The sequence below is a fragment of the Selaginella moellendorffii genome, unplaced genomic scaffold (assembly GCF_000143415.4).
Source record: "Selaginella moellendorffii unplaced genomic scaffold, v1.0 SELMOscaffold_40, whole genome shotgun sequence".
Classification (NCBI taxonomy): Eukaryota; Viridiplantae; Streptophyta; class Lycopodiopsida; order Selaginellales; family Selaginellaceae; genus Selaginella; species Selaginella moellendorffii.
This window is the reverse complement of record NW_003314301.1, coordinates 838,803-851,814: the sequence shown is the minus strand read 5'-3', so window position 1 is coordinate 851,814 and position 13,012 is coordinate 838,803. Positions and strand designations below refer to the sequence as shown.

The 13,012-nt window shown below is 37.8% G+C and overlaps 1 protein-coding gene and 1 long non-coding RNA gene across 7 annotated transcripts; both read right to left on the bottom strand.

Annotated features, from left to right (window-relative positions):
- Nucleotides 1-4,051: 4,051 nt before the first annotated feature.
- On the bottom strand, nt 4,052-9,397 carry LOC9633839 (probable disease resistance protein At1g61300). Of its 6 annotated transcripts, XM_024684150.1 has the most exons (9): nt 9,026-9,397; nt 8,583-8,958; nt 5,866-8,524; nt 5,781-5,820; nt 5,499-5,646; nt 5,291-5,422; nt 5,097-5,212; nt 4,732-5,001; nt 4,052-4,626 (listed from the first exon to the last, which is right to left on the bottom strand). In XM_024684150.1, the coding sequence occupies exons 1-3, from the start codon at nt 9,319-9,321 to the stop codon at nt 6,458-6,460; spliced, it is 2,739 nt and encodes a 912-aa protein (XP_024539918.1). In that variant the 5' UTR covers nt 9,322-9,397; the 3' UTR covers nt 4,052-4,626; nt 4,732-5,001; nt 5,097-5,212; nt 5,291-5,422; nt 5,499-5,646; nt 5,781-5,820; nt 5,866-6,457. The 6 variants fall into 6 exon arrangements, with proteins under 6 accessions (XP_024539918.1, XP_024539917.1, XP_024539916.1 ...); XM_024684149.1 differs by having other exon boundaries at nt 5,781-8,524; XM_024684148.1 differs by having other exon boundaries at nt 5,291-5,646.
- On the bottom strand, nt 4,052-11,813 carry LOC112349560. The gene is made up of 2 exons (XR_002993428.1): nt 11,772-11,813; nt 4,052-4,232 (listed from the first exon to the last, which is right to left on the bottom strand). It is a non-coding gene; the product is annotated as an uncharacterized LOC112349560 (long non-coding RNA).
- Nucleotides 11,814-13,012: the final 1,199 nt, after the last annotated feature.

The window sequence follows — 13,012 nt, the reverse complement described above, 5'->3', positions numbered from 1 at the left end:
GCTCTTGAAAATCTCGTGAATTAGATCTTGTGAGAGGACAAGACAAGGGTAAGCTGGATCCAAGCTCACATTTCCTACCGGACTGATTCCTACACTTCTAGAAGCTTCATCCATCACCATTAAACCTAAAGTTTAGTTTGTTAGGGTAAAGTTTTTAACATGATTTAAAATTTATTTTGTTTAACTTTTTAAAAATAAGGAAAATTTATTTACTTTAAAATTTTCCATTTAAAGCAAAAAATTAAAAGTTAAGAATATCTATAAATTTACAAAATTTAAATAATACAGATTATTTTGTTAGGAGTAACAACATACAAATTTAGAATAGTGTTAAATTAGTTTTTTCTTCTTAAGAACACTTTAATAGAATATTTAAAATTGTATAAATATTTAAAATTGTATTGTAATTTTATAAAACATTTTATTTTTTGAAATTTTTATTATTCTCATTGAATTTTTTTTCAGCTCAAATATACATATTTTAAATTCAATATAAATATGGTATGGCAGTGAACAAGTATATATACAACCTTTGACTTACTCTTTGAAGCAAATAATATATTTAATTATATTTGATGTGGTATACCACATAATAAAAATTTGAAATAATAATATTTTTTAGGTTGCATACTATATATATATAACCCTTAGAGAGAAAACAATAAAATTAAAGCTTGGTCAAAACTAGGAACTTAAATTGTAACTATTTAAATTTGTAATTTGATATTCATAACACTTTTTATTATTGAAGATGGTTGTAATTATATAAAGGTAACAAAAGCAACATAATACCACCAATTTATAATATTTTATACTTTAATCTGTAAGGTTTGTAAATATATATATGTATATATATGTATTTCCCTAACTTATCGACCATTCATTCAGAACTAAATATAGTCCATCCATTCTTGTATTTAAATAAAAATCTAAACCCCAATTAATATAACCATTCTTATATCTTGAGCACTTATATTAGTGCAGTTGAGGGATATTGCAATTTGTCCCTGATGGGCAAAGTTTTTTAGAAGTGCTTTGCTCTAGTGTTTAGGATTGTGCTTTTTGTTTTTATTTCTTCATTCTTTTTGAAATCTAGATATGTAATAATTTTTTGTAAGATCTAGAACTTTAGTTATGTCTATGCTTAGATCTACTCTTTCTTATAATTTTCATTGTATTCTTTTCTTCTACCATACCATGTAGTCATCAATCAAAGAGTATATCACTTAAAGTTATTAATGCTACTCCATTAGATCGAACTTTTGGTGTTGTGGGGTGTGCTCATGTTGGTATTATGCATATTTTTGGTGTGTTGTTGTCTTTAACTTTCATAGAACATGATTACATAATTTGTTTTCTTTTTGGTGTTTTACTATTTTCTGTTGATGTGGAGTGTGATGTTGACATTGATTAACGAACTATGAATGATACAATCCAATTCTTGGAGAATGTTCAAGGATCAAGTTTATAGAAAAATGATATGTACGAACTCAAGTGGATTTCAGATTGTGATAACGAGCTTGATTATTATAGAGATAACTTTGGAGATGAAATGAAGATTTCATGGGATAAATGTCAATCTTACAATCTACCACTTGATCCTTTCTATTTACCTTTTGTTATTTCCCAATATTTTTTTAATTTCTCAGCATAAGCCACCTTTTCATGTTTTTAGTATTTCTTCCTCATTTGCAATGTTTTCTTCTCTTGGCACATTGATCATTTGTGACTCTCATGATTTTCATTCTCAATTCAATGTTGAGTTGAGTGTTATGTCCTCTTCATATTAATCTGGATGTTAAGTATGTGCATGAAGTTGAAAATCTTACTTTTTCTTTATTTAAAAAGACTTTAATCAATTTTGATATTGAGTATTCCCCAATTCCAAGGGTTGAATCACTTTGGTCAAAATCTCAAGTTCAATGCATATCCCTAATTATGAGTGCCATTGAGAGTCTTTATTTTATTGTTTGTGCTAAGGAGTTTATGTGTTTTATTGAGAGTATAGACATTTTTATTAATTTTCCCATCTCAAAAGTTTTGTTATATGTTGAAGAAGTTGATATGTGTGAATCTTTTACTTATATTGTGGTGGCTGAAGTATTTTATGATAGGAAGTCCCTTATTTTCTAAACTTTGAGCACATGTCATTCTTTTGATTTTTTTATTTCTATATTGCCAACTACTATAAATTCCTCTTTTGATACTTCTTTATCCATTTTTTCTTCTTCCACAATTATTTGTCTTTAATTTTTTTCAGTTTCTCATTTCTGCCCTGACACTTCAAACTTTTTTTTTCTTTGGAGGGGGTAGAAAGGACAGATGGGAGTCTAGCCCTAATGATAAAGTCAGGATAAACAAATATAATAGTGGAGCAAAGATGAATGACATGGATTGTGGAGTGAGGACGAACATAATAAGTCCAAATGGAATATTTAACTTCGATGTAGTAATCCTGTAAAAGGACAAGACAAGGGTAAGCTGGATCCAAGCCCACATTCCCTACCGGACTGATTCCCACACTTGTAGAAGCCTCGTCCATCACCACTAAACCTAAAGTTCTGTTTGTTAGGGTAAACTTTTTAACATGATTTGAAACTTAATTATATTTTATCTTTTTAAATAAGTAAAAGTTAAATTTTGCCAAAATTAAAAGTTAAGAATAATTATAAATTAAAATTATACAAATTTAGTGTAGTGTAAATTTTTTTTCTTCCTTAGAACACTTTAATAAATTATTCTGAACTTTATTTTTCATTTGTGTTTTATAAAGCCTTTTTTTAAAATTTTAATTATTGTTATTTAATATTTTTTACACTCAAATATACATTTTTTGAGTTAAGCACAAACATGGTGCATTTATTTTGGCAGTTAATAAACATATAAATAACCATTGATTTGCCTTTTGGGGAAAATTATATATTTAATTATATTTTATGTGCTATATTACATAACAAAAAAAGAAATAATGATATTTTTGCATGCTACATAGTAAACCCTTGGAGAGGAAACAATAAAGTTAAAGTTTTCTCAAGATTAATACCTTAATTTGTAAATATTTAAATTTGTAATCTAAAACTCATAATACTATTTTATTAGTGAAGATGGTTGTAATTATTATAAAGATAACAAAATATGATATAAACATAATAAAAAAGATACATTTGTGTTATTACCTCCTTTTATTTTAAAATTAAGTTTAATATTTGGGTTCTTTATTTTTCAAAGTAAGGAATTAACAAAATTATACTTCACTTTTATATTTAGTACAATATTTTTCAAAAAATAAAAACTATAACTTCAAAATAATATAATCTATTAGAAGTAAAAAGATTCTGGAGTAAATATTTTTTTCAGCCTAAATAAGTATGGTTCAAGAGTTAATTTTTAATATTTTAACTAATTTTCTTTCTCTTTACAATCACATTTACTTGGTAAAAGTGCAAAAACAAAGAATTATCTGTAAGCTATATTATATAATTGTTGAATCTAATGTCTCACAATATCATGATTTTGAAGAATAATGCAATATGAACACAAATATTAGTCAGATTATTTAGTTTTGTTTTAATAAAATTTATTACATTTCTTTGCAGATATTTTCAGAAAAGTGCTGTGAAAAAGCTTGATATTTTTGAGATTGGAAATATTAAGATAATTTGATATATCTTGATCACATTTCTTAGTGTCTTTCCTTGTTAATAAAATTAAACAACATACTTATGTACCTGATGTTTGTGTACAAGTGCAAAATTTGGTGGTGGACCAATAGCAAAAGAGAGTATGTGCGTGTTCTAGTTTGAGTGGGCTAGGCCACTCAAACCCAATCTTCTTCTCTTCTTCTTCGTTGGCTGGCTCTTGTAGGTAGCAACGCATAACACTGATTCCTAGTGTGGCAACTCGACTTTAGGCAACCAAACCGCGAAGCTTCCATGCACTCACGCCCCTACTTTTGTCCACCCCCGCCCCCTCAGAGAAAGCGCCAGTCTAAATGTGCCGTCTTTGGGACACAGCCTTAAACTAGAGAGAAATTCTTAGTAGTCACGTTCAAAGAGTTTTAATCACAGTATTTTTCTTTGCTTTTGTCTGTTCTATACAAAACAACCCTCCACAATCTTTCCGAGGGCATTGTTTGTGATCAACTTTCCATCAAGCGAAAATGCTCTCCAGATGAGAAAAAAACTATAGAAAGAGAGAGAAATTTTGGAAGAGTTATAAGTATCACATATAAGCTATACTCTCTTTGTTTTCTCACTTGGTAAAGAGGAGAGTGTCTGTGTGTGTGTGTGTGTGTCTGTGAGTTTGGCCTGTTCTTAGCTTGCTGCTGCTGCCTTCCACAGTCCAAAACCTTTAAAACTTGGCACTGCGAATCATCTCCACCGCCTCTACACACCAATCCACTGCCTCGGTGCTGCTGCTGCTGCTGATCCAGCATTTGCCGGGATGGTTCTCTTGAGCATCTCCCCCTTTTCTAGCTGGAGCTTGAGCTCGTCGACGAGCCTGGGAGGCGAGGCCCTGGGAGGCGTCACGGGACGGGCCGGTGACGGGCTTCTCGAGCGCGGCGATATGTCTTTCGCGGACGACTTTGACGACGTCTCGGCCCTCTCGGCTGGTTTGGCAGACAGCCTGGAAAGCAAAACAGAAGGCATCAGTTAAGTCACACACATAAACACCGAGTTTGATCCTCGGTCTTGGCGAGATGGCGATGAGAGATGGTGGTGAGATACAGACCTGTCTATGGCTACGCTGCAAATGAAGTCTCTGGTAGCTGCTCTGTTGCCAGAGTTTAAGTTCGAGATGGCATCAGACACAGAGCCCCGTTACAGTATCAACATGACTCTAGCCATCAAGAATGGATTCCAGTGATTCCGAGAGCTCGAGAGTAAAGAAAATAGAAAACAATGTCAGCAAGGAAATGTAACTGTTGCTTACATTTGTTGACGTTTTACAGTGTGGTTAGGGCTGCAACGCAACGGCAATAACAAAAGCACGAAGCACCACCTGTTTGGAAAATTATACCTGTTTCAGTTTTTCCACCAGGCAAAATGGAGCGACAATGAAGACGACAGACAGGATCATAAGCACACGCCTGTTACCTGTTAACATTGGAAGTGATGTTTTCAATGCCGATGACAGCAGCTTCACTGACTTCCTGAATGCTGCCTATAATGGTCCCAATGGGCAGAACCACTATGCTAATTTCGGTAGCAAGCTGTGAAAAAAAAGAAAAGAGAGAAAGCTTTTAGAAACTTCAAAAAAAGAAAACAAAAACAAAAAAGAGAGAGAGAACCTTCCACCACTTCCCACCAATGTGGAAAGCAAGAGACTCATAATCGAGAATAAGCTTGTCTGAGAAGCTGATCACAAGTGTAAGTATCTGCCGAGGCCACAACGAGCATTATCAGGAAGCCGCAGACAATTCCTGTGGCAGTGAATGCATTTGAGAAGGACCGCTCTGCAACCCGAAGAAAAAAGATCAAATGAAGGAAAAAACCAACCCTCCCATGATGAGTGTGACGATGCCACTGAAAAGAGCATGTCGATACCCACTCCTCTTGAGAAGGTAGCGTATCGTTGGCGAAGACGATTTGGGAATTTCGTCGTCGACATGACGCCGAGGGAGCTCTCTGGATCCGTCCTCTCGAGCTGCTTCACCAGAAGGACCCATTATCAGAGATTCCTCCAGACAACCAGGAATTTTTTAAGCGAAACCATTAAAAACGGACGGAAAGAAGACTCAAGCACGCACCACTCACTCTAGTCGCGTGTAGCGAACGTACCTCTCGCGGAAAATCTTGCTCAAGCTCAACAGTGCTAAGACTGGAAGCTAACGCTGTGAAGCGGCAACTACGAGAGATTCCATACCTTCCGCGCCTCCATTGCTGGCGCACCGATCGGTTAACAAAGAGGAAAAGGTTAGGGTTTATGGCGCGGGAGGACGAGCGTCTCACGATGCTCATCTCGGAGGTACTTGGTGATCCAGGGATCGGCGATGAGGCTAATGTGAATCCGCTGCGGAGAATCGAGCGCCTCGTTTGCGACATCGAGCAGACTTCTCCGAGCTCCAAGAATGCGTGCTTGGCCTCAAATCCGAGCTCTCCGAGGAGCAGCGGCTGCAAATGTGGAAGCTGAGGTACCGGATCTGGAACACCTGCGTGGATATCGCCAACAGCATCCACCAGCAGCAGCCGCCAGGCCGCGCAGCGGTGGATTCCTCGGGGAATACCACGCTCGGCTTCGTCAGATCGCGGGCGAGATGCTCTTCTTTCCCGGTGGAGCACTCTTAAGATGGGGTGCTGGTTTGTTTGCTCGAGGTAAAACGAGGTTTACTATGATTCTGTGTGTTCGTTTTCCAGGTTGAACTGGAGTACTGCCAACATGACACTGATCATGAAAGATGGACTCTTTGCAGATTGTTACCCTTCGCAGGTTTGCACAATGTTGTTCCAAAGCTTCGTTAATTTGAGATTTGGTTATTGCAGAGGTCCTCATCTTCTAAAAAACGTAACTCTGCAATTTTTCGAAGGCGTTGCGAGAGGTGCTTTCGAGAGACGGATGTGTTGCATAAGCGTAAGTACTTCAGGGATGGATAGAAGGAGCTGTCCTCAGAATCTGCAAAGGGTAACACGCGGATCTTCTCGCAACCTTGCAGATCAAGCCTTCTTAGCAGAGGAAGCCTTGCAACACCATCGGGTATCACATCCAACTTCCCCAAAAAAATTAATCTCAGAGTTCTCAATGTTGTGAGTGAAGCGAACCATTCTGGTAATTGGTCAATACAACAGCCTTGTATTTGCAGCTGCATCAGCTGTGGGAAGGCATCCACGGCACCTAAAGAGACATCTGACAGCTGTTGAAGTCCTTCAAGGATTATTTCTTCAAGTCGTGGGAACTTGCCACCGAATGCAACACGGGCAAGCCTGTGAATGTACTCGATATGAACAACTCTCAGTGATGGGCACTCGGATATGTTGATGGTGGTCACTTCGTCGCAGAAACCTAGAGTAAATGTCTCTAGCTTTGGAAGGAACGAGATGGAGAGGTCCTTCAAGGAGGGACAGGTGTCGATGTTGAGGACCTTGAGTGATGCCAGTTGAGAAATGGTGGGCACGCCAATACCCAAATGTGCTTTGATAATCAACACCTCCAACTCTGTCAATGCTTGAAACATCCCATCCCTTCCAAGCCTTCTGTTTACGCATTTCAGATGTTTCAAAAACCGATGATGCAGCCTGTGGCATGTCCACATTGTAAAACATGCACCTCCGTTTAAGTAGACCAGCTTGGTGAGTTTGAGCAAAGCATCCACAGGGAAAGACTTGAGTTTCGGACAGTCTTGCAAATTCAAATATGATAAATTCGCCAAGTTGCCCAGTGAATCTGGGATGCTTTTGAGTGAAGCATTCCAAGACAAATCCAGAGTCTCCAGAGTCTTGAGCTGTCCAATGCTATGTGGCAGACTTACCACCTCAGTGTGACTCAGGCACAAAACCTTCAAGCCTTTGAAAAGAGAGAGGCTTGGCAATGCAGTGAGATCGAGATTATAATCCAAGAGCAGGCAAGTGGTGCTGGAAACTTTGACCCTGTTCTTCTTAGGCAGAGGGATTTCCGAAATTCCACACTCAAACAGTGAAATCCTGCTGTAGTTACTCGTGAAGGCGTCCCCCACATCCCTCATCTGCGACTGCCCAGCCTTGAAATAACACTTGGGGCCTTCTTGTTCCAGGATGTGCAAAGCAAGAGCCAGCAACGCATCGTGAATCCTGTACCTCCTATTTCCCAAATAGCTTTCTGCTTTCGCATTGTGAATCCTGTACCTCTTATTCTCCCCTGGCCGGTCTTTTCCTTCTTCAGTGATAAGTGCGTGATTCTTGAGCCTTTCTAAAACATTCTTGGCCTCTGCTGTGTTGGCAACCAGCCCTTCCCCTTTCCAACACCTGAACAGCTCCCAAAATCGAATCGGCCAGTCTTCTGGAAATGCAGCAAAGAAGAGAAAGTGCTGCTGGATGCGAAGAGGCAATAATGCATCGTAACCCAGCTTGAGTCGCTGCAGTACCTGTTCTTCCTCATCAAGAGCAATAACTTGCTGATCCTTGAGTTTGCTCAGAACGTAGTCCCAATCTTGTGTGGCTGCCATTCTCCTGCCAATTACCTCCAAGACCAGTGGAAGCCCCCCACACTTTTCCACAACTTGCTCCACCACTGCCTTGCTGACTTGAGCGTGATTTTGGTTTGGGAATGCGTGGACTGCGAACAACTTCATGCTGTCTTCCTTTCCCAAGAGCCCCATCTCGGTTTTGATTGCACCTCTACTGTCAAGCACATCATGTTTTCGAGTGGTAATGAAGATCTTGCTTCCATTCTCTTGCACCACATCAAAGAGATTCACATCGTTGAACTTCCAGACATCATCCAACACTAGCAAGCATCTCTTCCCAACAAGCCCCCTCCTCAGTGCTTCATTGCTGATCTTATCGCCTTCTAGTTGGATTTTTTTGGCAAGTTCGTCTTGCTTTGCTTCCACCTGAGGAGATCCAACCATAGCCGCTCAATATGTTGCATTATAAGCTTAAGGAATGTACCTGAACCGACTGACCGAATGTTAGCCACAAAACTGGATCGAAACGCCCCTTGACTTGATCGTTGTCACATACTCGTTTGGCCAGGAGTGTTTTTCCAGCACCTCCTGCTCCATGGACTCCAACCCACTTCCTGCTTATAGGGGACTCCAGCAAGTCTGATACAACCCGCTCCAGCGTCTCTTCCATACCGAAAATGTGCTTATCCAGAGGAACAACATGCTGTTCTTCCTTTGGAACGACATTAGACGGGACCTCATTGTGCTTCTTCAATGTATCAATGTTCTTCAGAATCTCAACGCCAAGATGTAGAGAAGCTGCAGCCAAGTGCCCATGGATCGCCTTGGAACAGTGTTCGATCTTGGTAGCAAGCTGTATCCTGAAACAAAATCACAAACTCAATTCAGAAATTCAGAAATATCCCAAGAGAAGCACAACCAAACTACCTCTTTCGGCCATCTAGAATGGGATTTTGCAGAGACTGACATTCAAGAACAAGAGGTTTAGCCTCTTCAACCTTGGCTTGGAGGGCTTTCAGCCAGGAATCCAGTTGTGAGGAGCTCAGAGAGCCCTCGGCAGCAGAATTCATTTCACCTAGCAGATCTGATGCTTTGGTCAATGAATCTTCCAACTCCCTGCACTTCTTCTTGCAATGAATGGCAGACTTGGCAAGCCCAATCACTTCTCTGACAGCTTCAGAAACAAGCGCTCCCAGCACACCCGTGGGATCGAGGCTGGCCATGGATGCAAGCTCTGTATTTTGCTCAACACAAGCATATAACGTCCTCTACGTTCTCTCGCTAGTTCATACATACAAAATGATGCATGCCGTGTTCCATTATTTTTCTAAATTTTTACATGACACCATTAAAAACGTAAGAAAAGAAGACTAAAGCACGACTTAATAACGATCGTCGCATGTAACGAGCGTACCTTTCAAGATTAAATCAATGTCCCACCGAGAGGCAGTCATCCTACGTGGCTGTACATGTTCTCCAGAACACTGCGCCTTCTAGTGCCCAGCCATGTTCTCGAGAACAAAAACGACTGACTTAAACCTCCAATTACCGGTTGCCACGTGTACATCCTCGAGGGGAAAAATCTGTTTGTGGAGCTCAGACAAAAGAGAGAGAGAGGAAAAGCAAACCCTGGCTAGTCTTCTCCCAAACGCTCTTGAAAATCTCGTGAACTAATCCTGTGAGGGTAAGTTGGATCTAAGCTCACATTCCCTACGGGACTGATTCCCACACTTGCAGAAGCCTGGTCCATCACCACTAAACCTAAAGTTCTGTTTGTTAGGGTAAACTTTTTAACATGATTTGAAACTTAATTACATTTTATCTTTTTAAATAAGATAAAGTTTTCTTACATTAAATTTTGCCATTCTAACAGCACATAAGGCAAAATTAAAAGTTAAGAATAATTATAAATTAATAATATAAAAATTTAGTGTAGTGTCAAAATTAGTTTTTTTTTCTTCCTTAGAACACTTTAATAGATTATTTTAAACTTTATTTTTTATTTGTTATTTTATAAAGCATTTTATTTTATAAAATTTTATTTATTGTTATTTAATATTTTTGCACTCAAATATACATATTTTGAGTTAAGCAAAAATATGATGAATTTAGTTTGGCAGTTAATAAAAATATAAATAACCATTGATTTGCCTTTTGGGGAAAACTATATATTTAATTTTATTTGATGTGGTGTATTACATAATAAGCAATGAAATAATGATATTTTTGCATGCTACATAATGAACCCTTGGATAGAAAACAATAAAGTTAAAGTTTAGTCAAGACTAGTATCTTAATTTATAAATATTTGAATTTGTAATTTAATACTCATAACACTATTTTATTATTGAAGATGGTTGTAACTATTATAAAGATAACAAAATATGATATAAACATAATAAAAAAAGATATATTTGTGCTATTACCTCCTTTTACTTTACAAATTAGTTTTAATATTTGGGTTATTTATTTTTCTAAGTAAAGAATTAACAAAATTATACCTCACTTTTATATTTAGTACAATGTTTTTCAAAAAATAAAAACTATAACTTCAAAATAATATATAAATTATTGAATTGATTATTCCCTAGAAGTAGAAAGATTCTGGAATAAATATTTTTTTCAGCCTAAATAAATTTGGTTTAGGAGTTAATTTTTAATATTTTATCTATTTTTATTTCTCTTTACAATCACATTTATTTGGCAAAGTTGCAAAAAGAAAGAATTATTTGTACGCTATAATATAATTGTTGAATCTAATGTCTCACAATGTCAAGATTTTGAAGAATAATGCAATATGAACACAAATATTAGTTAGATTATTTAGTTTTGTTTTAAAAAAATGTATTACATTGCCTTGCAGATATCTTTGGAAAAGTGCTGTGAAAAAGCATGATATTTCTGAGATTGGAAATATTAAGATATTTTTATATATCTTGATCACATTTCTTAGTGTCCCTCTGTTAATAAAATTAAATAACATACTTATGTACCTGATGTTTGTGTAGAAGTGTAAAATTAGGTGGTGGACCAATAGCAAAAGAGATTATGTGCATGTTCTAGTTTGAGTGGGCTAGGCCACTCAAACCCAATCTTCTTCTCTTCTCCTTCCTCATTGGCTGGCTGTTGTAGGTAGCAATGCAAAACACTGACTCCTAGTGTGGCAACTTGACTTTAGGCAACCAAACCTCGAAGCTTCCATGCACTCATGCCCCTACTTTTGTCCACCCCCGCCCCCTTAGAGAAAGCGCCAGTCTAAATGTGTCGTCTTTGGGACACAGCCTTAAACTAGAGAGAAATTCTTAGTAGTCTGGAATGGTAGGACCAGCGCACGCGCTGGAAGGAGTGAGCACCAGCCAGCCCAGTGTCAAACTTTTAAACATTCAAACATCTCTTGCTGCGAATGATCTATTCAAATCCAGAGAGAGTGATCGCCAAACAACCCATTTTTTAGAAGCTTGGAAGAACGTTCAAAGAGTTTTAATCAAAGAATTTTTCTTTGCTTTTGTCTGTTCTATACAAAACAACCCTTCACAATCTTTTTGAGGGCATTGTTTGTGATCAACCTTCATCCATCAAGTGAATATGCTCTCCAGATGAGAAAAAAACTAGAGAAAGAGAGAGAAATACACATGAATTTTGGAAGAGAAGAGTTATAAGTATCAAATATAACCTATACTCTCTTTGTTTTCTCACTTGGTAAAGAGGAGAGTGTTTGTGTGTGTGTGTGTGTGTTTGGTATGACATGCAATTTGTAAAAGGGTGAGTGTTACTGTGGCAGATTTCACTCACAATACAGTGTCCATGTGGCATTTTTCTATTTGTTCGGCATTAAATGTCATTTGGATGCCTCATGGATACCCCATGGATGCTGGCCCAATGGGCCAATGATGTCCCCATAATATGCTATATATAGATGCCACATATCATCAAGTTTGACCCCATGACATAGGGATTCATCAAGTCATAGGGTTTAGGAGACACTTCCTTGCCTTAGCGCCCTGCTTGGCATGTTTCTTGGTAGCAGATGTGGAAGGTAGCTTAGTTTGCTAATGATTGGTTTCAAATGTTTTTGTGGGCAATGTGTGGAAGTGGCTTTTATTTACTACTCAATTGCTCTCTATGGACTTTTAAGTTCCTACCATGACTCCCTAGTTTACTTCAAATTTGTGTCATTGAAATTTTTTCTTCCCGGTTTATTGGAAGACATGGAGGAAGACGAGGTGGATGGCCTTCCATCCCATTTTAGTGATTTGGACTATAGTTCCAATATGGATAGTGACAACAATGCTCTCCTAGAGGTTTACTTAGTTTTCAACCTCCTAGATTCATGATTTGCACGTTTCTAGGCCTTCTTTAATTTTTTGCAATTGAGGGGATTCGGTAGTCTAGTTGCATTTGGCACTTGGATGCACTTGAAGATCCTCAAAACTAAGACTACTACTTACCTCATATGCTATCTTAGAATTTCCAAGCCAACACTGTACAAATACGTGTGGCTTGTTGATCTAAATTGGAGAGGTGTATATTATAAAGTACCACTTAAAGAGGTACTTCATCATGTTCAAACTAACAATGTCATGAATTTAGGTGGCACAAACTAGAGGATTATCAATTCTCGATCTAGTTGTCAAACTGAAGGATACTGGTTTGCCGACACAAAATTTGTGAGGCCTTAGCCACTCACAATCTAAGTAGGCTGGAACAGAGGCACATGATAAGGATTCGATGACAAATTTACAGAAATAAAGAGGTTTATGCACTTTGCCATATACATTGTGACTTTGCTTTGTACCTCAAGAAGGATATTTCACACTGGGTTGCAACCTGGAACCTCCATGAGGTTCGTCCATATCGATGTGGTGATTACTTCAGACCATCTCATGTTCCTGCAAACTTATTTCAACCGATGGA

Bases quoted from the DNA above. Each gene is read 5' to 3' on its own strand.
- LOC9633839 (XM_024684147.1), bottom strand. From the start codon at position 9,321: ATGGCCAGCCTCGATCCCACGGGTGTGCTGGGAGCGCTTGTTTCTGAA. The intron at 8,959-9,025 runs GTAGTTTGGTTG...ATTTTGTTTCAG, and splicing joins ATTCTAGATGGCCGAAAGAG to GATACAGCTTGCTACCAAGA. The intron at 8,525-8,582 runs GTACATTCCTTA...GGATCTCCTCAG, and splicing joins CATTCGGTCAGTCGGTTCAG to GTGGAAGCAAAGCAAGACGA.